The following is a 27,012-nucleotide window of genomic DNA, read 5'->3' on the forward strand; positions in this document are numbered from 1 at the left end:
TGCCACATTCTGACCTCAGAACAATGAGAACTCTAGAGTTGTAGAAAATCACCTTGACATAAAGCTGTGGAGTAAAGAACCTGTTTTACTGAGTTTAGGTAAGGATTTGATAAAGGAACAAAATAAACCTAACATTCACAATCAAACATGTATGCATCAGGAATAGTCCACAGTAGCATAACAGCTACACCTTTCTACTACTATGTTTCAGGTGAAAACCTGGAGATTGATACCACACAGCTTTTTCAAAGACCATTAGGAGGTACAACTTACAGGAAAATATGTGAGTTGCAAATTGTGCTGAATTACGATACACTGTCTGAAGAATCAGATGGTAAACCATGTGTAAGACTGCTACACTTTGATTTATTGCACATTTTCCCTTTTTTTAGCCTTTTTCCTAAAATTGAATAGAGTCCTGAAATAGATCCTGCAGCCAGAACAATAGTACTGCTATGCAAAGCAGTGCAGTGATCCAATGAACATCAGATGCTCCTGTCAAGCAGGAAATGTGCAGTTAGAGGAGCATCTGCTACACTGCCCTTTTGAAGGAGGGAAATGACATGTAGCCAGTGTCTATGAATATTTCAGGAATTTTTTAAAAAATTATTTTAGTTTATAGCCATGCACTGCAGTATAAATGATACAGATATTGGATCTTCAATTTTAGGAATATGTTGTAGCTTCTCTGCATGAGACGTATCACAAACACAAAAGGATTTCCCAAACAAAAAGGAATGACAAACAATCTATGCATATTAATGATTTAATCTTGTGAAGTAGTTCTGCTTGGTTTTGTCTAAATTGATTTAAAGGAATAATTTAAAAATTTGGGGGAGTTTCACTATAATATTCTGTGCTATGGGAATTTACACTTTCCAGACACAGATTTCAGCCTGCTGTAAGCACTTTAGCAAGGAATTTAATTTGCTTTCTTATTTCATAATATTCAAGACAGATAGTTCTACTTCATGAAGAAGAAATCCGTTTCCAGTGAGCATGTCTTTTAAATAGTCTATAACTTGATCTTGTTACTTAGTATCCTTACCACTTCTTTATTCAAAAGAAAAGGTTTTATATCCTTAGCACCCTCTAGAAAAAATATATTGCATTAACAATTCTAAACTTAATTTGACAAAATAATTCTCTGCAGATGCATTCTGTATATTAACTTTATTTTAGGAATTAACATTTAATGATATACAAAGATGTCTATTTGTACCAGCAGTAGTGTGCCGAGTGATAGGAACCTGGTGGTCTATGTAGCAAAATCTGTAGCTGTATTTATAATAAGGAAATAAAAATCACAAGTTCATTTTTAAAGAATAGTTAAATAAATTTCTGCTGACACAGATTATGTTATTCTTATTTACAAGCAGCTCTTTTTTTATTTCTCTAATCAAATTCTATGCCTCAGAAAATCTGTCATGGTGAAAAGCCTCTAGTGTTGTCATGATTAACTGTAAAAATAATAAAAACAAAACATGTATAAATCAGGAGCCAGGAGTTATATTAGGCAGAGGCTTACAGAGGCATTCAGAGTGAGGCTGAATACAAGGCTCTCCAAGATGCACTGAAACACCTTTTCTCCAAAATATACAGAATTATCTATTGAAATTGCTAGGGGAAAGTGTCTGAAAGAGTTGTAAATCTAAACTGAAGTTCTTATTTTAAAAATAAACAAATTGAATGAAAGAAATGTTTTTGCAAGGCACTATTCTCATGCAAATTGCACGGGTTACATTTTTAATGTAGTGCTAGTTCTGAGCAAAAAATTTATTTATTGACTTCTTACTGTACAATTGCACAGAATTTTATATGTCTATCAGTTCTGAGCACAGAGAGCCCTTCTGCATTACATTGCATTTACTTTGTAAATTAGGAACTCAATTTTTAAATATTCATCTACATTTACTCCTTGATTTGTCAGACTACAAGAAATAAAAGTAGATTAATGAAAAGTGGTGTCCTCATACCCAGTGAAAACCAGTAAAAGCCAGTGAAAACCAGTGAACTAGATCATCTTTGACAGTATCTTTTGTCTATAAAGTAAATATAAAAATTGTGGGGACAAATCATCAAATGAAGGTGGCAGGGGTAAGGTTGTTGTACAGTTGGCTGAATGCTGGAACTCTGCTGAAACTATTGCAGATTGTAAATTTTAATGTGTGTTCAAGGAGAGACTCAGAATATCCACTCACATAAGGTTAGTGCAGTGAAGCTTCCTTATGAAAGTTTAGGAGATATTGGTTAAATGAGCCTATGCTCTCTCCTGACACAACTATTCTTACATCAATGTGTTTAAAACTTAGTTTTTGGTAATGCATGGACACAGCTGATGATAATCTGTAGGTTCGAATTTTTCAGCTCAGTTTTTCTCTTTATAACTCTATGCAATAATAACCCATCTCCCTCCCTGAACTTACTTACACAATTGGGTATCAAACAAAATTTTTCACAGTTTTAGAAACCATGATTCAAAAATCTACCTCTGACAAACTCACCTATGCTGGCCAAAGACCCAAAACATCATCTCTTGCAGGCAAGTGAAGATTTGTCAAAAAACCATCGAGGCTCAGGAAGCATTACACATAATGGTTCTGATGGGCAGGAAGCCCAGTCAAGAGTGCTGTACGTCATGCTGATCTGAAAGCAGATCGCAGTGCTCTTGAACACTATGGATTAATGTTACTTCTTACATTCAAAGTGCTCCTAAAATCCCCCCCAAAATGCCTCTTCCAGTGCACTTACTGACTATCTGCAGTACTAAACACATTTGGTACTAAACTTCTCCTTGGTATATTTTGTTGATCATTAAAAATCGTTCTAAATGTCCTGTCTTTTAAGTCGTATCAACTGATTCCAGAGTGTAAATTCATCAGTGTGGAAGGGGGAAGGAAAAAGATAAACCCCTCATACAAAAGTAGGGAAAAAAATCAAAATTGAAGACCATAATTATCCATCTCAGAGAAATTTTGCTGTTTGTGTGGCTTTCTAAAAAGACAGAGACCTTGAAGTTAAAAGTTTCAAATTGGAATATTTTATCAAAAGTCAACAGCAAAAATACGAATGTATGATAAATCTTTTAAAACTGACATGTCTGCTTTTATGTGGGATGCCATTAATAGTTATTTTAGTGTAGACCCAAAAATCCTGAACAACTCATCAAATGTGGCATATTAAGCAAGAAAATAGAATACACACAGGGAAAGGCAATGCTGGAGAAACATTTGTAGCTGGAGAGAAACCACTATATTGTGCAGAGACCATGAATAAAATGTAATACCCATAGTGTTTATATATACTGAGCTGTGTGTTGACATTTTGAATATTATAAAGTGCTATTTGAATCTCACGTAAGGTTTGAATAAGCTTCCTATAATTTTTTATTGTAACCTAAAGCTATTTTAAAGCTTGCTGGACAAAAAATTACTTCAAAGATGGAAAGATACCTCTGGGATGGGGCAGTTGTTGTTATTACCTGGGGAAAGTTTTTGTCTTTTTTTATGGAGTGCTTTGTCTTTTGTGTTGTTTGTTGGTTTGTTTGTTTGTTTGTTTGTTTGTTGGTTGGTTTGTTTGTTTGTTTGTGGGTTGCTTTTTTTTTTTTTTTTTTTTTTTAGTTGATTGATTGGATGGTGGGTTTGTTTGAGGTTTTTTGGAGAAATGGTGCTGGGGTGGGGCTTTTATGTCCATTTTTATCCTGAGTGGTAGAAAAATGTTGAATAACTCAGCAGGTAGAAACATGAAACAGCTGACAGAGACAAAAAACACATTAGAAAACACATCCTTTTTCCTAAACAGAAAAATTTTATTACATTGTCCTCTTTTCACTTGAAAGGTATGCCAAATATATTTCTTTTGAAACAAAGGTATGTGTTCCAACTTCTAGCAAAGATACTTCAACTGCTTTTAAATAGTTCACACCATGCAGTCTAAGAGCCCCATAAAATCTTTCATTGCATCAGTCATAATGCATTACATCATTTCAGAGCAAGCACTACTAAAAGGAGTTCACAAACACAAATCCCAGTAGAGGAAGTAAATCATGTATTAGGAATTACCTCCAATTTCCAAAAGTAAATCACCAAATTTCACTAAAAGCAGGAGTGAATATCTTAAAAGTCAGGGCACATACATTTATGTTTACCCCTCTCATAAACTAAATTCTTATTTTAAATTTTATTAGATTTGGAAGATTATTTTTTCAGAATGAAGACAAAAGATCACATTGCTTTTCTAGTTTCAAGATACTTCCTTGCCTAAGACTTGATTGTATTAGAGCAGCTACACAGATCTATATAAAAGTAAACATATTTGGCTGTTACATTTTTCTCCACATCTACAGTCTGAATACATAGACTTTGCTGGAAAGCCAATAGTCCTAGTATACAAAAAAAAGTCTGATGCTGTCTTAACATCACTTCTTTTCCTCTTCCTCCTATCTTTATATCGCTTATTTTCCTCCTCTTTATTCCACTCCCAGTAGCTTCTCAAACACTTGAAAATAAAGGCCAAGGTGGAAAGAATCTAAATCTGAGGAAGTGGATAGGAAAGACAGGTTAATAAGACGTCAGGATCCAGTTGTGGATATTCATCTTCTGAATGATTAAATGTAACCTTCAGTCTGCAGAGAAAGGAGCACACTCCCATTTTAGATATTCTGAATTGCCCTGGAGGTCTCCTAATCAGAGTGAAACACAGCTCTCAGTCTGGGACCTGAGCAGAGTACATCTGGTATGACTGACAATTGTCCTCCTCGTATCCTAAAAGTTGACAGTATTCCAAGAAACTCATTTTTGATATCCGAAAGTTCTCTTTATCTGGAAGTCACAACAAAATTCTAACATTTAGAAAATTTGCTTCACCAGAAATTTCAACTAGCTTATCAGACTGACTAATGAAACTTTATTAAGAAGCCTATGAACTCCATATTCTGTAAACCTAGAAGGCCTAACTGTCCATCCACTGACCACAAACTATAAAATGTTCCTTATTTTATCTCGCTGTTAAAAATTCTAATAATCATATTCTGTCACCAATTTAAGCCTTCTACTACCACTGTAGCTGTATAATTCCTCTCACAAAATAATCAATATTATTTGTTCCAACTCATAAATTAAAAGAATGAAAAGCTTTCAAAGTCTGCCTTGAAATCTCACTTTCCTGATATCTTATACCCAAATATCTAAATTTCTTTATAGCCACCTCATTCTTTTTGGTTCTGGTACTGATTTTTCCTTCAGTTTAAGCAAGGTCCTATTTCTGTTTGTGTCCCACACTTTATTTATCCATTTCTATCACTGCTAATGTCTTCACTAAGAGTATTCAGCAGCATATTACTAGTCCACATTATATTTCTCCCAATATGGACAAACCTTCAACTGACTCAAGCAATGAGAAATAGATTCCAGTTGAATGGTTTTCCATTATACAATATAACAGTATTCATTTCAGTAGTAGGAAGAGCTTGCCTTATGTGTTCTAGAATCCCATTTTGTTTTTCACAGCAGCCTCATGTTAAGACATAATCCGTACTCTGCTAAGAGATTGAGGTCTGTCTTGTCTTCTGTACTTTGAAGTTAGTAAGCCTTCAACTTATAGCAGAAATATTTGTAATTATGTCCCTTGTGTGCATGACTTTTCCTCCAAGTTATTAAATTTCTTTATGTTTCAGCTGGGCCACTAAGCCAGTAACATCTTCACAGGAGATAGTCATAGACTTCCATTTATAGATGACGCATCACAACTTGAAATAAATCAAGTTGACAAATCACAAAGGAAATCTTTGTGTAACCTCCCACTAACATTGTAGATATCACTTCAATAAAACCTGATACCTGTCCTTTAGATAATTCTTTGTCCAACCTTCAGCTCTTAAACTGATCATTGTCTTCTCCACACTAACTAATCAGCACGTTTGGGACATCATATCAAATGTTCCAATAAAGTCTGACTCAATTAAAGTTGTTGCATTTTCTTATTTAGAAAATGAAATAAAATAATTGTCTTAAAGCACCCTATTGCAAAAAGTGACACATTTTTAAATGATTGTGGTTTTAAACTCTTTTTTTTTAAATTATACTTCAAAGCATGCTCAATGAACTTTTGGACATCATAGTCCCCCCACCATAAATGACAGTAAGCAACTTGTAACATTTTTAAAGCCATAATTCATAAGGGGAAAATATATCAGGCACAACAAATAAAAATATCTTTTAAAAAAAAAACAAAAAAGACATTCATGCTGGGCAGAACTATTTCTCAGACATGACAAGAAGGAAGAACATGGCAAGAAATGTGAGGGATGATTTTGCATTTTTTTGCATTTCAAAATATCTTCAGTTATACCCTATGGACTTTATTGTAAACAAACATTTTCATTCAAAATTTGAACTGTTTTATGGGAGTTTTTTCTACTCAACAATATTCTTCATGATTTAACAATTTCTGATTCACCTGAAATAAAATTTTCTTGCAAGAAAATCATTAATAAGAGCATATTTTTCTGATTCAGACATGTGTGATGTGACCTATACAAAAATTTTAGATCCAAATTACTTTAAAATGCTTATGTACAGTAATTTCACGACTATAAGGCGCACTCTTTTGACTAAAATTTTTCCCCGAACCCAGAAGTGTGCCTTATAGTCCAATGTGCCTTATCTGATGTACAAAGTTGAGACATTTGCCACCCTGGAAGTGTGAGCCGCAAGCAGGGGGCGGTGCCGCGGGAGTGCCAAGTTGCGAGGAGGGGCGGGAGCGGGCAACCATGGCCAGCAGGAGCTGCACGGGGAGAGAGGGAGCTGCCCTGGCCCCAGCCCCAGCACGGGGGGAACGAGGAGCCGCCGGTCGCGGGGGGAACGAAGCACTGCCGGGCGCCGCCGGGCCGCAGGAAAGGGGCGAGAAGCGGCGGTGCTGCCGCCGACCGCGGGGAAGGGGGAGAAGCAGCAGCGCTGCCCATGCGGCTGCCAGAAAGGGGTGAGAAGCGGTAGCACTGCCACCAACTGCGGGGAAGGGGTGAGAAGCAGTGGCGCTGCCCATGCAGCTGCCGGAAAGGGGCGAGAAGTGGCGGCGCTGCCGCCGACCGCGGGCAAGGGCCATGCCACCGAGCCGAGCGAGGACAGGTGCCAGGGCGGCCGAGCCGCCGAGCGGGGATGGGAGCCAGGGTGGTCGAGCTGCCAAGCCGAGCAATGGATGGGCAGCAGGGTGGCTCCACGGAGCCACAAGGGAGAACAGTATGGCGGCACAATGGAGCCGCGAGGGGGAACAGCACGGTAGGAGTGCCGAGCCGAATGAGGGAATGGCACGGCAGGAGCGCCGAGTAGAGCAAGGGAACGGCACGGTGGCTCCATGGAGCCGCGAGGGAAAACAGCACGGCAGCAGCACAGAGTTGCAAGGGGGAGGCGGCCCCGCAGCTGCGCCGAGCCTCGCCTATGGCACCAGGGGTGGGCAGGAGAGCCAGGGTCCACTGCATGGGGAGGGCGCCTGCGGCTGCCTTTGAAAGCCTACGCCAATCTGTGAAAATTGTTTCCAAATTGAGCCCCTGCCAGTAAACTCCATGATTGCAGGTTTCCGTTACTAATTCGTTACTTTGTTGCATGCAGCACAGATCCTCGCGGCAAAAAGAGAGAGTGCCTTACAGTCTGGTGCGCCTTATATGATTGACAAAGTTGCGAATTTTGCCGACTCCCGAGGGGTGCGCCTTATAGTCCAGTGCACCTTATGGTCGTGAAATTACTGCACTTCTTTTCACTGCTTTTCATATGAGTTCCAGTTAATCATATCACATCACATCACTCTTTGCATGGTACTAGTATATATTTCCCTATTTGAATGTGCTTGTATGCATGATTAACTTGAAAATTCCTAGGCTTATCTCAATGCTTGGAATTCATAGTTATAGCTCTTCAGGAATTTTACGTCAAGTTAGTAATGAATGCATTCCACAGAAATTCCATTTAGACATTGTTTTGTCGGAAGCTTAATGTTATCCATAAAATTTGATACTGGTAAATCTCTAGAACAGTCAAGTTCTTCTCTGATATGGATAAACTGTGTTTGAAATACAATTAGCTTTCAAGTTACAGTATAAATTTACCCACAACAATATGTATAATATGACACATATTTAGTTTCTGTTTTTAGCACTCACAGGCGTTCCAAATGCTTTGCAAGCTCTTGATTTTGTTTTAGAGAAGAAAGCCCAAGAGAACCAACTATATTACCCCACAAATTTCAAGTAGTCAGGTTTTAAACCAAGTCTTAGATTTCAGGTGGATAAAAAGGCCACAGCTCTCTGACAGCTGTGAGGCAGATGCTTAATTAAACTCACTCGCCAGTCTGAGCCTTATACTGAGTTAGAGATTAATACACAATTTTAATTGGAGAACAGCCACTTCTCTAAACTGATCTTTTGATTGAAAGGTGGTTCAGTGGACTTTTAAATTCAGAACATTATGATATTAATAGATTTCCAAGAGAAGACTTCTTTAGACCTTTATAAAGTCATATTGATGAGAAGAAAATACAAGGCTCAAGAGTTAACTAATGCATATGTGTATTAAATTATGTTGTTTCATAGCAGTATTTACTTAACCAATTTCAGCCAAATTATATGATCAACTGCAACACAGGCAGTGCATGCAGAAGACTTACATCCATGCTGTTTGATGCATGATTTAACATCAGTGAATAAATTGTCAGAATCAAACTACAAATTAAATGACTCTTTAGTAACCTTTAGCAAACTGCATGAGATTCAAGAGTTACAGACTGTACATTTCTTATACAAGCAATAACATCCTCATACTTTTCATCCTAGCAATGGGAGGAGAGAGATTGATAGTTCCATCTACTCAGTCGAGCATAGGGTACCTAAAAATCTAACTATTGCTGCAGTTTCTCAGACAACTGCAAGTACACCACTCTACTGATGAATAGTATTTTATATCACTTCCAGACTTCACATTTGCTATGTAATGAAACACAGAGAAATCTCAATAGCTTTCATCTGCATGACAGTAGAAATGCCCTCCTGTGTCAATACAAGGCCTTGATTATTTTACACTGCCTTACCTGTCACGTTTAATAACAGCTGGTCAAGCAGAAAGAGCTGCAACATGCTAAATTTGGCACTGCCATATCAGCAACTTGTCCTAAGGTCTGACTAAGTGTAGGACACAAGGAAGGCCTGCTCCTAAACCAAATCTTCAAATGGCTTCCACAATAGATTCCTTTCTGCAAATATTAAAAATTGAAACATGGAGAACTTGCTCTGAAGAGGACAGAACTGGGGCCTTAACATAGCTGCTATCATGCTAGATTCTTCCTGTGTTTAAAATGTAAAAAATAAAAATAAAATGAAATATGAGTTATGGCATCTTATTTTGCATATTTTTTAGCTTAATATCCCTTAATTTCCAAGCAGTAAAGAGATTTTACTCAAATCATCTTCAACAAAACTTCCATAAGATAATTACTCTGGAAATAACCCAACAAAATCAGATCGATTTATTTGATTAGTTTTGCCCTGAAGTAACCAGCATAAAAATGGTATGATGCCAAAATATAAGATCTCGTCTAAACTGTGGAATCACTTCAGATCCTAGACGTTTCCCTCACTGCTTTCCATTCCTCTTTACACCATCAATCTCACTGTTCATATACAGATCATTGATCACAGAAGAGTTATATTTTAAAAACATAAACTTTAACAGCATGAAAAAAAGATTGTAACTGTAGGTATATGTACAGAGATTCCTACTGTTGAGCAACAATAAAATCCACACTCCTTTTGTCTACTTCTAAAATTTTCTGCAGCTTTTAAAGCACAGATTTACCGTTTGAGCTCTGAGTCTCCTGGAGAATGGGTGATCATAGCATAGCACATTCCTAGCACTACATACAGTTCTGTACAGACATAAAAAGGGGCTGTAACACAACACGTGGGCAGAACAATTTCCTAAGAATGTTGTTTTCACCTGAGAATCTGGCAATTAACAGCTAACATGCAATACTCACAGACAATAAATAAATATACTTACAAATCTAATCTATTTTACACACATTGTAGCCATTTAATATAATAGAATTACAAATTTATTTTTTGCAGAGATTCATTATTTTAAAAAAAAATATTTATAAAAATCTCCATGTACTGTGGGGAGAGGAGGAGGAGGAGGTTGATGGTTTACAACTTGGATAGGTGTGAGGGACAAAAATGTACAAAATCTGGACAAAATTTGTAGTGCCATACTGCGGAGCTCAAGGTAGATAAATTTCTTATCTCTGTTCATACAAGCACTCCATAGATTGACAAAATTTTCACCTATTCTGAAACTGGCACTGTACAAACTCAGTCACAAAACTAAAAGTTTAAGTTTTTTTCTTTTTACAAAATTTAAGACTTCTCTAGAAATAGTATGCACACTTTCAAAAATGAAACTCTTAGAAAATTTTATGTATCCATTTACATACAGTTAAAAGATGTTGAGACACAATTATCTAAAAAAATTACACAGCAAGAGGAATCATTCCACATTTTTAGTCCAGGAGATAAATGACAATAAATAGCCATAACTCCAGAAGTCCTGAGCTTATGAAGGAATTTTTTATTATTTATATTTTTCTTTGCACATATTTAGACTGTTTGTTTCATATTTATGTTCCAGTAAAAAATCCCAACTTTCAAGCATTATTTTCCATCCTTCTGCTTATCAAATGCTATACTAGGTATATTACATATTATTATATTATATTATATTATATTATATTATATTATATTATATTACATTACATTATATTATGTTATATTATGTTGTATTGTACTATACAATGTATATTACCATTTCTGGCTTCACTGAAGATTCCTAGATTCTGTTCTGTACTTTGAAAAACTTGCACTCTTTAATGCTTCATGAATAGAGAGAAATTGTTAGAAATACAGTTTCTTGTTTGAGTCTTTCTTTGTTCCTGTTTACTAACTCAGCCAGCAAATAAAAATCTTTCCTATTGGGTGGCCATATATCCTCTGAGCACTGACCAAAGATGTGCCTACAACTATATCTGCTACTGCTACTGTGGCGTCCATAATTTCAGTTTATCACACCTCTAAAGAAAGCATGCTTACAGTGTTATTTCAGAGTTCCTTGATGATATTATTAATGAACTTTACCACCCATAAAACAGATTCTTATGTTAGAAATAGATTTTGATTTTAATAGTAATGGACATCTGTGATATGGGAAGAACATCAAGATACCATTTTGATGAGATTTCTGTAAGCATTTTTTATTATGCATAATTCTAACACCCAACTTTTCACCTGAGTTGTAAATCCAAACTTTTCACTTTCACGCCAAGAAAGGTAAACTGAGTAATTCTTTCCCTTGATAATTTCTCCTCTGAAAACATTTCTATAACATGAGTGTTTATTTCAAAGCTCCAGAATGAGCTGCATAGGGCAAGAGGCCACATGATGTCATGGACAGAAAAAGGCAGAATGGAGTGCTAATGTTTGAAGCAGTTGCCACTATCCTTGACATATAGCCTGAAGTATATACCATTGAACTGAAAACAAAAGCGTCTTAGCAAATTGTTGTTCACTACAGTATAATTCAAGAGTTGCTAAACTTCTATACGAGCATTCTTTTATTTTCCCTGGTTCTTGTTCCGGGAAGAAAGTAGAAAATATTGTACACTAAAACAACCACAGGAACTTCTGTAGCTTTTATTTGTCTAGGTTTTTTAGGCTGAAAAAGATCCAAAGACTGTGATGCAAATTCTCCACGTAAAGCAACAGTTTTCTTTTTGGTTCATCAATTGTCTTCTGTGCTCATGTGAAACCTCACCTGCATCCAGCTCTGGGATCTCTGGCATAGGAAGGTCACCATCCTGCTGGAGCTAGTCCAGAGGAGGGACATCAAGAGGAGTCATCAAGGAGTGGAGCACCTCCATACAAGAAATGTCTGTGGAAATTGGGATTGCACAGACTGGAAAACAGAAAGCTTTGGAATGAGCAATCCAGTACCTAACGGAGTCTAGAAGGAAAATGGAGATGGGCTTTTTACAAAGGCATTGACAGGACAAGGGGGGATGGTTTCAACCTGAAAGATGGTAGATTTAGAGTAGATATTAAAGAGACATATTTTATTGTGAGGCTGATGAGGCACTGGAACACAGTGCCCAGAGAAGCTGTGGATGCCCCATCCACAGGTCAAGGCCAGACTAAATGGGGTTTTGAGCCCTGGTCTAGTGGAAGGCAGGTGTTCTGGCTCATGGCAGAAAGCTGGAACTAGATGGTACTTAAGGTTCTTTCCAACCAAAACAATTCTATGAAAATATTGTCAGTGTTTCATTAGCAAACCTATGATCCCTGGCTGAGAAGATAGTTTTACTTATGTCTCTGCTGTCACACCACTCTTTAAAAATTTAACTTCCACCAATGTTATCCTTTTATTATTGCCTCATAGATGAGGCTGGTAGGGGAAAATATAATGTTGTGTAGGCAGCATTTATACATGGTTGTATGTCACAGTTCTTTTAGTAACTGCATGTTGTCCCACCACCCATTTTTTAACTGACGCTGCTCTTGACTGAAAGCCAGCATGCAGGATCTCATTATAGGTAAAACAAAATGAGAAAGATAAAAAACCCAAGCTAAGTGTGAAAGGGACACCATCCTTATTTCCAAAGATATTGCATATCATAAGGTATCTTACCAAAGCCATGGTAAAAGCAATAAATTGATTTTAGACATAGTTTAAATTGCACTCCACCAAGCTCTGAGAACTCTTTTGCAAAGCTTCAGGGAATATTGCTAAGCCAATAGAAGTTTTTCTTGAGGGAGTAGTTTTGTTCCAGCGGAAAGAATATCATTCAGCTCTGTGAAAGTAGTACTTTGATCTACTTAACCTTATGATACTTAACTGCAGCATTTTTCTTTTTTTTTTTTTTTTATTTTTCTTAGTGATGCAGTGATGCATGAATTCCATCATATTAATTCTTTCAGTTTATGCACCACAGATAATTTGCAATGTTTTGATAGACAAAAAAATATTCTCTTCCAAATTCACTACGCTTACTGCGGTTTCTCTATTACATCATCATTCATGGATTAACCCTAGAACAACATAGTGTAATTATATCTTTTTAGTTACTTTGCATTTACCACTTAGAGGTATTATTCACAGAGAAACACAACTAGAAGAGAGGTTAAAGTTTAAAATGGAATCACAAAGAGAAACTAGAAGAGTAGAAGGAATTTTTATGCATTGAGGAACAGAAAAAGAACATATGATTAACTGAAGAAAAAAATGAACAGGGACCTAGTACTTGTGAACACTGGGGAGAAGAAGGGGAAGGCAAAGTATTCATTTCCAAATTTGCATCCCGTTTTATCTTGATTACTCTGATGAGCGATGAAGTCCGTTGGGCAGCAACTCAACAACTTATGACATTATGGTCAGCACAAGCTAATTAATTAGCATATATTTCATAGTAATAAGATATTTTAAGAGAGGAAAAAAAGTCAATTTTTATTTCCTGTTTCTATATTCAGAAAATTTTCTACAAATATAAAATCCTTTAGTTGAAGAAAGCAAGTGAAGGCCTGAGGCATACCCAGCCACAATTGAGCACCCAGCTTGCAACCAAAGCAATCAAAACACAGCTTTCCCAAGGAATTATGCAAGCCATACTTCATTCACTGTGCAGTGCGTGAGACTGATTATATTGCAATGACAATATATAAGATTTAGAGATTCCAATCTCTACCTCTGCTGCTGCTAACTCATACAAGAACCTAGTGTTGTGGATAATTTATTGTAAAAAGAGCCCAGGAATAAGAGAATATTAAGGTACGCTCTCATTAGGAAATCAGAAAAAAGACAGGAATTTCCTATTTCCAAAATAAATTTTGTGAAGACTGTAGGCAGCTCTTAAGAATTTCACATTATTAGCTATTGGAAAGCAATCTTGCAAGACTACAGTGTTTAACTAAACTTCGTACACAAAGTAATTGAAATAAATTACAGAATCTTAATTGTTTTAATTTCTGCTCATCCACAGAGGAATCTCAAACTGCTGACTTGTAGCTGAGTAGATCACATCTGCTGTCTGTTATTTTAACTACTTTTAATTAAATCTTTGTGCTGAAGTGCAGATGAAGAGGAAGACACAATCATGAAAATAGCAGATGCTTGTAAAATAGCAACAGTTCTGATCAGACTTCTGATGCATTCCTGATTAGGAAAATGTAAATGGTTAACTGGGACTGCTTCACCACACACTGTACTGTGCAAGCAAAGAAACCAGAGGGTAGTTTGGAAAACATGAAGCACTTTCAATAAAGATATTTATGGCTTTTCTAATGAGGTTCAAAAGTTTTTAAAGTGTTCCAATTATTTTTTATCTGCTCCTATTATGAACCAGTCTAGGTAGTAACATGGCAATTTTTATTTGATCAAGATAAAATGCAAAAAGAATATAAAAGACTGCTATTTCTATATATTTTTATGAAGTGAGATTTTTCACTCTGAAATGACTCCAAAGGCACATGATGGAGAAGAGCTATAAGAGTAATTACATGGAAAAGTGAGAGAAACATAGTTGCCTCTCCTTTACATGAGAGAAAAACTACTCCTTCAGGTTTTCTAAGATGCAATTGAAGAAGCAATGAAGAAAAAAACATAGACAGAGAGATGCCAGAAGAGTCTGCAAAGCAAAGTGGATGAAGGCCTGGGTACAGTCATTAAATTATGCTGGTTTTTGTGATCACACATCTCCTCTCACAGGTTTTATATTAGAAAACCACATATTCTCAAAAAAATATTATTTTAATGCTTTATCTAATCACATTTTCCAATGTAGTTTCTTGTTTTTCTTTTTTAAAACAGCCCCTTCCTGTAACAGAGGAGTTGCTCTTTCAAAAGAGGAACAGAAAAATCCTAATTTGTTCCCTCAAGATAGGATCATTAAGTAAGGATATTTGCACTGAGAAAATAGTTTTATTGTGAAAAAAAAGCATAGCAAAACTGTGTTCTTGCAACTTGATCTTTTACTCTCTGGATTGTGACACTGCACTGAGCTGGTTTCTAATTAAGACAGTAAGTGAAAATTATTTCTAGAGGAATTTCTAGCAGAAAAAATCTTGCATCTCATTTCTGAAGCAAGGACACTAAAAACAAGGCCTGATATATAGATGTATCATATATATATAACAATTTAATCAAAGTTTTCCTCACTATTTTTCCCATCCTAATTCATTTGTTCTTATTTTATTTTTGACAGACTGTTGTTACTAAGCAAAATCTAGGTCTTTACACATGTCATGTAATGCATATATTGATCTCTGGTAAAAAAAAAACAATGATATGCAATGTACTGCTCCAGAAAGAGATGAAAGTGTGCCACTAATTGTAACTATTTATGAAGAACACGCAGAGTAAAGGATGTAGATAAGAGTGTCACAGCCTTCATCTAAGTTTCAAATTGCATTGGTAGAAAACTGTAGTTCATTAACCTAATGGAAGAATTGGACATTATTGCCTTTAAGTATTTTCAAAAGTTCACTTACGTTTTGAAATCAATTTTCTCAAGGCATAGTTGTTTGAAATGTATAAGCATAACATGTATATTAGAAAAAATCCCCCATCTCATACAAAATCTGATTACTTTTTCAGTCCTTCAGCCAAAAATATTATGTATGCTACTTTATTTTTTTAAATCATCTCACAATCAGTTGTAGTTTGTTTAAGACCATGCAAATTACCTGTGTTTCTTGAATACCAGATTAAGTGTTTCTTTGATATGGCTGCACTGGATTTTTCAGGTAAGCCCTAACTTTTTTCTTAACTCTGTTTTTGTTACTATATTTTACAGCAAAATGTCCAGATGAGGTGTTGCAATATTCTAATCTGCAATATCTGATAAAAGAGCTAACAGAATCTGGCTTAATTTGCACATTGCAATAGGCTAATTATTTTGAACCATGTACCACTGCCTTCATTGGTTTCTGGATCTTAAATAGGAAGGGAAGACGGGAGGTTTAAAATCCCAACAGAGACCTAGAAAAAGGATAGGACCATGAAGGAGCTATAAGCATGTGTCAAAAGCATAAGTGAAAGCTAACAGCTAGGAACCGACAGCAAAAGAAAAGCTTGGAAGCCGTACCTAAGAGTGCCTTAAGTTCAGAAGGGCCACAAATCACAGTGAAAATCATCAGATTCAAAAGTTTCCATTGTTTTATATAGTTAAATAATTAAGAAGTCTCCTGCTAAGCTATCCTGACTTAAAAAAAAGGGGTGGGGGAGGGGGAATGGGAATGAGAACAGAGCACAGCAGCAGAAAAAAGTCAGATCTGAAAAATCAAAATAAAATTATTTTCTAAAATGCATGATCTGAGATATGAGATATGAGTACTAGCCCTAGAGCAAGTCTGTGCCTTCTTTGTTTTTCCAGCTTAAGGCTGACAAGGCAAAGGTAATAAATCACAGCCTTTTTGAGGTTTCAAAAATAAAAAAAGACATTTTTTTAGCACTTCCTGAAAGTGTGGGACAATACTTATAGGCTCTATGAAGAGACAAACGAAGGAGTTGGGACATTTCTAGTTATTTTGCATATTTAAATGTGAAAATTGTGAATAGTAGAAGTAGAATATGGAAGGATAAAATGCAAAATCTGTTTCTTTTGACACGTCTCTTTAGAGAGACATTAAACAAATACCTAGTAGGCCTCACTTGGTCTTTTGGGAATGTTATTTAAGATCTATCGCCAAATATTCAGCTGCTGACCAAAAAATTTCATCTAAAATCTTGGAAACCGGTTTTTCTCCACTTTGAAAATCAAAATCTTTACATGAATTCAGTATTAGTTCTGAAGAAAGAGCTCTATGGGGACTTTTGCTGCAGAGACTTGGCTAGAGATAATGCTGCTTGTCATTCTGTTAACTGTGTTCCCAAACTGCATTGAATCACAGAATCAAAGGATTCAGTGAAAAGCAGAAATTCACCAGATCTTCAACACATCCTTCCTTTTCTTTAGCTGAGTTTTGATCCAAAATATAATAAAGTTTAAAAAGGAGAGAGAAAGAAAAGAAACAGACAAAACAGATATTCCCAGATTCTGCAGCACTGAAAGAAATAGGTGAGAATCTGAAGATTTAATCAGCCCTTTCTTGGATAATATTAGGCTTTTCAAGCTCAAGCCACCAGATGCATCTGCTCAGGGGCTACAGATAATGCAGTTCCACTGTTCACAGGCAGTTTGCAATGTTCCTACTGAGGTCCTAGGTAAGGTAACAGAATGGAAGTTCAGTGAGAGAAGACTCATATTTCATAGAAAAGTAAGCTTGGTATTGGCCCTTTTCAGAACTAGTTTTTTTAATGGAACTTTTCATTCGTTTAAGGAAATCTGATCATGTTCTTTCTTCATTAGGGGCCTCCTAATGGACATACATAGCATATGCTTTCTGCCTTTCTAGGCTCTATATATATGTGTACAGAAATGTATGCATACATAGATAAAAGAGAAGATATTCTGCTGTGTCACAAGGGAAAAATTGTACAGCATTAAGAAAAAACCTCCTTTTTTTACATACAGTCACAGCAGTTTCTGAAGCCATTGCTAAAGAAACAAAATTAAAATTGTGAAACTTCAAGAGCAAGACCACCACCTGAGAGTTGAAGGAAAGTATTAATTCTGGGATATACTGCTCTTGTCTACCTACTCAAGTTTTTATACTACTGAGCTGTTCATTTTTTTAATTCTTCATGTGTCCTGTTGCTGTCAGTGGCCAAAAACAATAATCCTTGCCAAGGAATTATCTGTTCATTTCATGACAACTAGTATGAAGCTATTTCCAATTTCAACAAAAACATCTAGCAAATTTTTCTGCCATTTATTCACTATTTGTTCCTCTAAAAATATTGTCCATGTGACTGCTACTTACCACTCTTTAGTATTCTACAACTCTCATACTTCCAAGGTCTTGAACTCATTTATCTCTATCAAAAATATTTAATATTTATATTATAAGTATCTCAAGGACCTTGTCATGCAGGAGAACCTGAACATGCAATATCCATTGCTCTGACAGATGCATAGATATTGACAATAACTACCTGTAATTTAAAATGACAAGTGAAAGGCAAGTAAGAACAGAATTTACATTAAAAAAAGAATTACACAATATGGCATTTCCCCCCACATATAGTGTGCATCAGTTACATGCTCATTCTCCTGTATCCCTCACTCTGTCAGCATCAGTCAGCCTTCTCCTAGGCACCATTTCAAAATTTAGTCTGAAAGATGAAATCAAAAGATGCAGTGTTTGCAAACTGAAGAGCCAGAAAGACTATATTCATATTTAAAGAGAGAAGAGTGTCTAGAAACTCAGTCGTGGATTAGAAATGTACTGTAATAAGTAAGTGGGAAGCAGAAGTATGGAGATCATTAAAATTTTAATATTACCCCATTTAAATTACATTATCCACCACCTTTATGCCTTTCTTTTACTTCTCCCTGACCACTAGTTGCCTTCAGTATGAAGTGCAATGTATAAAGTCCTTTATTGTCTTAACTCCTAATTCGCATCTTCCAGAACTCAGTAATCTACTTGTGTTTTCCTTTTCTAACCTTTTGGTATCTATTTGATTTAAGTTTGCATTCTTTAGGTTAAGTGTATTTTCTTATAGAGTGAGATCTTCAGGGTATTTAATGTTATTTTCACCAGTGTAGTAAATTATTCCAAAGGTAGGAGCAGTTTCCATCAAATGGTAAAAACAAAAGGGCTGGATGTAGTGTCAGATTTGGGGCAATTACAGTAATTTCACGAATACAAGCCGCAGCAATTTGACAAAAATTTTGGTGGAAACCTGGAAGTGCAGCTAATAGTCGGGGGCGGCTAATATGTGAATAATTTTCTGACATTTACAACCCCAGACGTGCCAGCCAGGGTGCCGAGCCAAGCACCTGCCAGTAAAAGCCGGCATTCCGCGATTGTTACAGTGTTACTCTGTTGCCCTGGTTCCCTGCAGGCAGCATGGGGGGCGGGGAGAGAGGCGGGAGAGCTCTCTTCTTCCCTCCTCTGTCGCAGCCCAGGGGAGGAGGGGGGGCCCCGCGCCACCATTGCCGCGGCTCGGGGAGGAGGGGGTGTGCTCGCCACCGTGGCGGGAGCAGGGGGTGCTCCGTGCCCGACCAGCGCCGCAGCATGAGCGGGGCGCTCTCTCCGTGCCCGGCTGGCGCCGCGGCGGGAGCAGGGCCGGGGCGAGCGAACCCGGAGGCGGCGGCCAGCCCCGAGTGGCAGCGCCGGGCTGGGCCACCTGGCCCCGTCAGCAGCCCCTAGCGGGCCGAGGCTGCACAGCCTTAGTTGAGCCAGTAAACCCTGCCCTGCCGCGGTTCTGTTAGTATTTGGCAACTTTGTTGCATGCGGGTCCTCGCTGCGAACAACAGAGCGGCTTATATTCAGGTGCAGCTTATTTATGGACAAAAACCGAAATATTTGCCAACTCCCAGAGATGCGGCTTATACTCAGTGCGGCTTGTATTCGTGAATTTACTGTACTCTGAGTAAAATGCAGAATGTAAGGTGTAATTCTGGTACAAATGGCTGGCACCTCCCAGCCTTTCCCATGAAAGAGGGCCTGAACCATACACTGTGCCTCTGCAAGACAGCCTGAAATCAAGCACTGGGCAAAAAAATTGTGAGCATAAATACGTTGCTGAGAAGACCTCATTGATTCTTGTAGATAGGAAGAACTGGGACAAGGGATGCCAATGACACAAACATGCAAGAACTCCAAAAAGCAGAGACCTAGTTGTAACCCAGGAGTTTGCTAGCGTAGCTGAGCTATAAAACTCTCTGTCAGACCCACTCAAACCATCAAGAGATTTTTTTCCTTTTGATGTAATTTGATAAATTGATATCATTGACCCACAGATTTTTTTTCTATATGTATAATAGTGGGTGACATTTGAGTTACAGATTAGGATTTTTACGTCTGTTAGCACACGAGTGGTAATATTTTCATGTTCCAAAATGGTACAGTTGAGTCTCAAAATTTTAAGTACCACCCAGGCCCTGGATAAGGAGGTAAGACTTGCTTCCAAAAAGTTGGAGCTTAATTAGGAGCACAGGCAGGAGATGAACTAAGAGTCAAGAGAAGAAAAGAAAGATTTATGACAAAAGCATGTCTATTAATCTCAGAAATATCAGAGTCAGGAGGAAGAAAACTATGAAGAATAGATTTTGAGATCTGAACAGAACACGGTAACTGGAAACATTAGTCAGAACTTCAGTGTAAGACTGGAGAGGGTGGAAGACTTAAATGAAGAAATCCGGAATGAGTGGGAGGAAGTGAACACATGCAATATCTTTGTCAAGAATAAATAGTGTAATTCCTACTATAGTACCTTTCCTCTCCAAAAGATAATCCCACCACTAAAAAGATATTATCAAGTACACACATGTGACTACAGTACATTAATACAAAATAATTGACTTAATAGGATCCAAATCCAGTCATTGTTTCTCAGACTGGACTCTCACAATATGTATTAATTACTAGCCCATCTAGAAGGAATGTTTGAAAAAAAGGATGAAAGCTGTGCCAAGCATTTTTACTTTCTCTTCAGAAATTCTCTGCACATAAGCTGCTGCTTTACATAAGGAAATGTGCTACCTAAAATGTCCATTTTGCCAACCAGCCAGTGATATTAAGGGGTAAATAGCAGCACTGTATAAATTTCAATTTGCCCTTTGGCAATATCCTACCTTTGCCTTTTCCATCCCTTGTTTCATTTGCAAAGGCTGTGATACAGATAGAGAAGTGGAAGAAGGCAAAGAATATGTAATGTAATTGCTTCCCATTAATTAAGAAGGGTTAGTCCAAGCAATCTCCCTCTAAGTATCCTTCTATCAGATAACAAATGGACCTAACCATTGGTGATGAGAGAGAAATCAATTTATTTGTAACTAATGCAATTTTATTATGAAAAATGCTTCTGGGACACTGCAAGTTTGTCTGCTGACAAATTGCTTCCTTAGAACTATTGACCTAAAGCAAGAATTTCTGTCTGACAGAACTGCGCTGTGCCAGAATAGGGCCTGGAAGAACTTCTTTGCAATTCCTTCACACTCTTAGTAGAGAACTCCATCACTTTACTTTTGGTATTGAGTGTCTTACTGTGTTGCTGACTAACTATTGTAGCTGGTGAGCAGAGGAGTGTAGTGCATTTGTCTGAGGTAGGCAGGATAACATTCCCTCTCCCTACTGGAGTGACAGACAAAGAGCCCTTGGCCCTCGTCTTCTCTGAGACTCATAATATAAGGAGAAATGAGCATAGGAATAAAAGAAGTGTTCAACTTCTCTTCACTCCCTCACATCATAAGCAAAGGTTATGACAATCTAGCCCCAAGAACTTTGGAAGTAAACATGTCTGTGAGTCAGCTGTTTGCAAGTAGCTCTCTGCCCTCCTTTGCCCTTCGCCATGTGTGCTCCATGCCTGCTTTGCATTTGCATGATTTACCACCACCACCACCACCTCCCCCCCGCTCACAACTTCTGCATATGCAGCTAAGCTCCCAGAATCTTTCCTGCAGCCTCTCTTTGGAGAACATTCCATTTGAAGTCTGCCATTTTTTTACTCCAGTGGTCAAAATTTTGCTTTTAAAGTTTTGGCCATAAAATATGAGCCACTTTATCTCCTGATAGTGATCTGTAGTTTATACCGAAGCAATCTTTGTTAAAAAAATACTTTTTGTATTTATGAATTCAAAAGTCTTGCACTTCTAGGTTTTTACAGATAATAATAAATTAAAAGACAGACAAAATGCTCTTAAAGTTCCAATTTTGCTTTCTGCCCCCCACTCCTTTTCTTTTGTTGTTGTTGAAACTGTTGAAATGTCACGGTTTAAGCAGATACAGTTGCTAAATATATCCACTTTCTTGGTTCATTTTCTTGCAATATAGCTACTTTCAGATTTCACAAGGATTGACTCACTTCTGACACAATGTTCCAAGATAAAATCCCACACAGTGTGACATTCAGACTTCATTCTTGATACTAGCATGCTCATCACCTGAAAGTACTCTTACTTCCTTCAGCTGACCAAATATGTTCCAATATTCTCTCACAGAAATCTTGCTATTACAATACCTTTCAAAAAATTGTTTATTGTAGATGGTATTGTCAGTAAGGCTATACTAGTTTCACTGAGGAGAAGCTGAAAGTCTGATTTTGAAAGTATCAATAAATATATTTCATTGTGTTTTTTGATAAAGAACAAATTGTATTCACATATGCAAAGCTGTTGAAATGGTGTGTGGAAATACTTTGTCTTGCTTATGCAGTCATGAAAATAATATGAAGCCCTTCTGAAACACACCAAAAAATCAAGTTAACTGTTTTATTACAAAAAATATTTTTAAAAATCTCATTTTGTGGATGATCACTAGTAACTAAAACTCCATTCTTTACTATAAGTAACTTTGTGGCTGAGAGGGGGTGGAAATGGAGGAGGAAAACAAATTACAGGAAGGGAGAGAGGGAAGGAGATAGGAAGAGACAAAGATTTAGCTGTCTTTTTAGAAGTACCAGATGATAAATCATGGAATTACATGCATTAGACCACCTAGAATATTACAAGTTGAAAATGCTGGGAAAAGAAGAGCAAAAAAAGAAAGGAGGAAATAATTTGAGAGAAAATTTGAAAAAGAAATAAAGATAAGAATACCAAAGGAAAATTAGGCAAATGGTACACATAGGCTGAAAATACTGAATGCAGTGAGCAACACTGAAAGAAAGAAATTACTGCTATATAAATCCTTCTCACAAACACAGTTAAATCCAACACCATAGACTACCAACAAGAGAATGAATAGCAATACTATGTAAACCGTCAGGGAGAGTGAAGGTCTAGCAGGATTAGACATACTGTGCCATCTGAGGAGAATTCAAGTAATGGAATAAAAAATCTATTAGAAGTACAGTCAATAAATATTTACAACATATTTTTATTTACAAGATCACTTGCAAATTATTTTAACAGTGCTAGACATATTGTATTGTCAGAAAAGGTATGGAAATATTTAAGTATTTTTTACCAGCAATTTCTATTATGCTACACTGTTAAAGCTAGCTTCAGTCAGTTCATGATGCAGAGTGAGTTCTATATTTGGTGAAAATACCCAAATGTTCACACATATCTGCAGGTTCATCTTCTATATTAAGTAAATTATGTTCACTAACATCTGATACTACTAAACCAACACCTTGATTTCTATGCTTCCTAAAAGGACAAAAACTTTCTTGGAACATATGTGACAATATCCCATTAAACAAAAATAGAAGTGATATTTTATCTTTCTTTAAATATTATTCAGTTCAACTGATTGCATTTTTGCTTATTCACTAGTTGGTCTTTTCATGAAATGACTGCTCTGGCGGACTGGGCATGACTCTGACAATGAAAATTCAAATTGACAGGCATGTGGAACAATGGAAAATTTGATACAGGATGTGAAATCTTTGGCTGTGCTCAACAAGTCTAATGGGGCTTCTCAAAGTCATTTTGTTCAAATAGTTCAGATAATTTCACTATTCCAGTACAAGAAGTAGTCAAAAATTATTTATGTAGCATGACATTACATAGCTTAACATAATTTGTCAGAGATTATGTATTTTATAATTTCAAAACAGCAAGCAGTAGGAATGTACACCCAGTTCAAAGTTGCATATAGTTCTAATGAAGTTCACAGAACAAGATGCACTGGGATTTAACACCAAAATAATGTTTATTTTGCAGGCTAAAAAATATCTTTCAGAGTCTGAAATGTCCAAAACTCTGTTTCGGAAGTACTCCTGGATACAGAGATGTATAGACATGGGCCAAAACACACGACAAAGACCAGAAAATAAGCAAAATTAAGCCTTATCCAAATCTATGCACTTATAATTAGCTCATTTTGTCATTTATCTCATGGAACACTTCACAGTCAACGTTTTATATCAAATCAAGTGCAGTCTCTGACATCAGTGCAGGGGCATACATTCACAACAGAGTACAATGTAGACATTATATAATCTCATGTTTCAATGAATGCTCAAGAAAAAACTGACTTCTAATAACTTTTTTTAAAAATAAACTGTGGAAAAGGAATGTGTCAATTACGAAATATCAAAAAAAAAAGTCACTCAAATCATACTACTATTCAATAATATTATCTCTGGGTCTTGAAGACAGACAAGTATTTATTTAGGTTACAGATATAATAATAGAGTACAAGTAACAAAGATTTTATCGTTCTGCCTCAGAAAGTGGCATTTGAAAGGCGAATACAACACAGTAGTGTGGAAGAGTACTGATATTAAATTAAAAAAGCAAGAAAAAGAAAAGCTTCTACTTACACTCTTGCTCTTCCCATGCTGACTACAGGCATGCTTATTCATGGTGACTAGGACTGAATCAGGAGTGTTTTGCAAGTCAGACTTTAGGTTGTATCCCTCAATCATCCAAATAGCTTCTATACTGCAAGAAATGAAGTTATATAATTAAATCAAAGGTCTTTCAAGTTGTTCAAAATTCAGGCATAAAACACTTTATCAGTCTATACAAGCTGCACACATTCTAAGATCCACCAGAGCAAGTGTTTTGTGTATCACTAAATCATTCCACACATAGTCACCCTGAACCATACAACAAGCATATCTGTGAACAGCTCATGCTTTCCAGTCAATAACAAATGCATACCAACTTAAAAAATTGCAAAATATTACAAGCTTCTAATTACTGGCTTTTTGCCACAATTATATTTAACTAGATATTGGCAGTATAGTTTGTAATAATGAAATAAGGCTTATTGGATGTTTTTATCCAGTTTCTCCGTATAAGGGCATCTTTTAACTTATATGCTATTCAGACTATGGCATATGCTAAAAATTCAGAGAAAGGAGGTCATCTAGAGTAATTTTCAAATCTAGGAGCATAAGAATGCTTAAACCAGCAGTGGGGTACTTTCATACAGTTGGAATTTAACACATTTGCCACTGTATTAAAACAATTATTAAAACAATATTATTAAAACAATAAGCAAAAAACCCCTAGCAGCTCATGATGGCATGGCATCATAGCTTTTAAAAGAAGCATTCACCAGCCTCTGGTTACCTGCATTGCAATAGTCATGGAAGAGTGAAATTAAAGGGAAATTCAGATGCTCTGAGATCAGGTAGTTAAAAGATTTATATTCTCATTTGAGCCAGATACATCTCTGCACACATTTTTTTTCCTTAGTTCAGCCTGCCACAGAGGAGATAAAGTATGATTTCTGACTAACAGAGATGCTACAGTAAAATCTCCTAGCATAATATCAATTTTATCAGCAAAAATCAGAATCTGCAAGAGTATCCTCACATTACTTTTTCAACAGACACAAAGTAAATAAATCATTGCTCAATCTATTCCAGCAATACACACAAGAGAGAAATACACTTAGCTAATTAAACTAGTTGCTGCATTTAGCAAGATTCATAGAAGTCTAATAAAATATCTAGAACTGTATATGAAGTCAAGGGGATCAAATACTTCTTTTACATATTATACAACTTTCTGTCTTTAACACTTTCAGGCATGTTTCTATAAACAACCACAATATATCAGTCCGTACACAATCAGAAAACAGGATAGTAGAGCTCTTAAAATCTTAAAATAAACGAGAAAAAGGCAGGGTATTCAGTACTAGGTTGAAGTCTGAAGAGGTAACTTCTTTACTTCTTTGTAAATTTAATTGAAGAGACTGAAGAACAGTCCCTTATCTCCATTTTTCTGTTGGTGTGAAACCTAGAATTTACGTATAACACCACAAAAAAGACCTCACTGAATTAGCCCAGAGGTATTTCCAGCAGCCAGACTGTTGCCATTTATTGTAACAGGGACATGAGTCATACAGGCAGATGCCCTTCTTCCAGACCTTACAAGCTTTCCAAGTTTTCATTAAAGTATTACGGATTTTACTCCAGTTGAACATGATATGTCCAAAATAATAGCCAAAGAAATAGTGCAAACAGAAGAAATTAATTTTGGACTACTAGCTGAACAATATATATAAACTTTTTATTTATTCACCTTAATCATTAAGCCTGGACAATAACAATTTATATAAAAACTGTAAGCACAACAAAGACTAACAAAAAAGCTAGAGACTTCAATTTTTTTTTAAATGCAAATGCTTCTATTGAACTGGTTGCTCAATTACAATCTTTTTCTTTTTTTTTTTATTTTCTGAACAGGCAATTAAGAGATGACAAAATCAATAAATACAACTAGCCCTTATGATCTGTTTCAAACTCTAGTTTTCACTACTCTTTCAAGATATTTTCAGGGTGTAAAGTTCCATTGAGCAAAGTGGCACATTCATACTGAGCAAAATATTATCACTTCAGGTTCGAAGAAGTTTAGAAAAAACATTACTACAGAAATATCATAAGAGGATGAATAAAAAACAGCAGAAAATTCTGACAGACTGCATGAGCAGATTCCAGGGTAAATCAGGAGATTTATGTTCTTGGGACATCTGGGATATTGTTGTTGTTTGTTTGTATGTATATCTGCCTCTTTACAGAAAAAGCATATTTTCTTTAAAGAGAGTTAGAGAATACTGCAAAACAGGAGTTGCTACACAATTCGATAAACTTACACTCTTCCTACTTGCTAGACAACCTCACATTTCTTTAATAGCATTTATTTGTTTTAAAACTGCACCAGAATGCATCAAACTAGCTGGGAAATTCTTATGCCAATTATCACATATGACTTGATCTTGAACAGTCTCTCCTGTGTGCAGTAGCTGTCCTTCCACCCTCTAAAAAGCATTTAGCAACCAAAAACTAAGATGAAGACATTTTATTCCATCAGGAGCTGACACTGCACGTCTATGTGTTGTGTTTGTTCACTATACAATGTTTAAGTTGGCTTATCTTAGCCACCTGTATAAAACCTGAGGAAAGGGGTTTCAATATA

General features: G+C 36.5%; 1 protein-coding gene across 2 annotated transcripts in view; it reads right to left on the reverse strand.

Annotated features, from left to right (window-relative positions):
- PDE4D (phosphodiesterase 4D) overlaps nt 1–24,519 on the reverse strand; it is a 467,524-nt gene extending 443,005 nt beyond the window's left edge. Inside the window, exon 1 of one of the 2 annotated variants that reach the window (XM_033086046.2) lies at nt 24,405–24,492. In XM_033086046.2, coding sequence (XP_032941937.1) covers nt 24,405–24,446 — 42 coding nt within the window. In that variant the 5' untranslated portion in view covers nt 24,447–24,492. Of the gene's footprint in view, nt 1–24,404 lie in introns of both variants that reach the window. The other variant, XM_033086050.1, reaches the window with a different exon arrangement.
- Between the last annotated feature and the right edge of the window lie 2,493 nt (nt 24,520–27,012).

Source organism: Catharus ustulatus, chromosome Z (assembly GCF_009819885.2).
Source record: "Catharus ustulatus isolate bCatUst1 chromosome Z, bCatUst1.pri.v2, whole genome shotgun sequence".
In the NCBI taxonomy this organism is placed as follows: domain Eukaryota; kingdom Metazoa; phylum Chordata; class Aves; order Passeriformes; family Turdidae; genus Catharus; species Catharus ustulatus.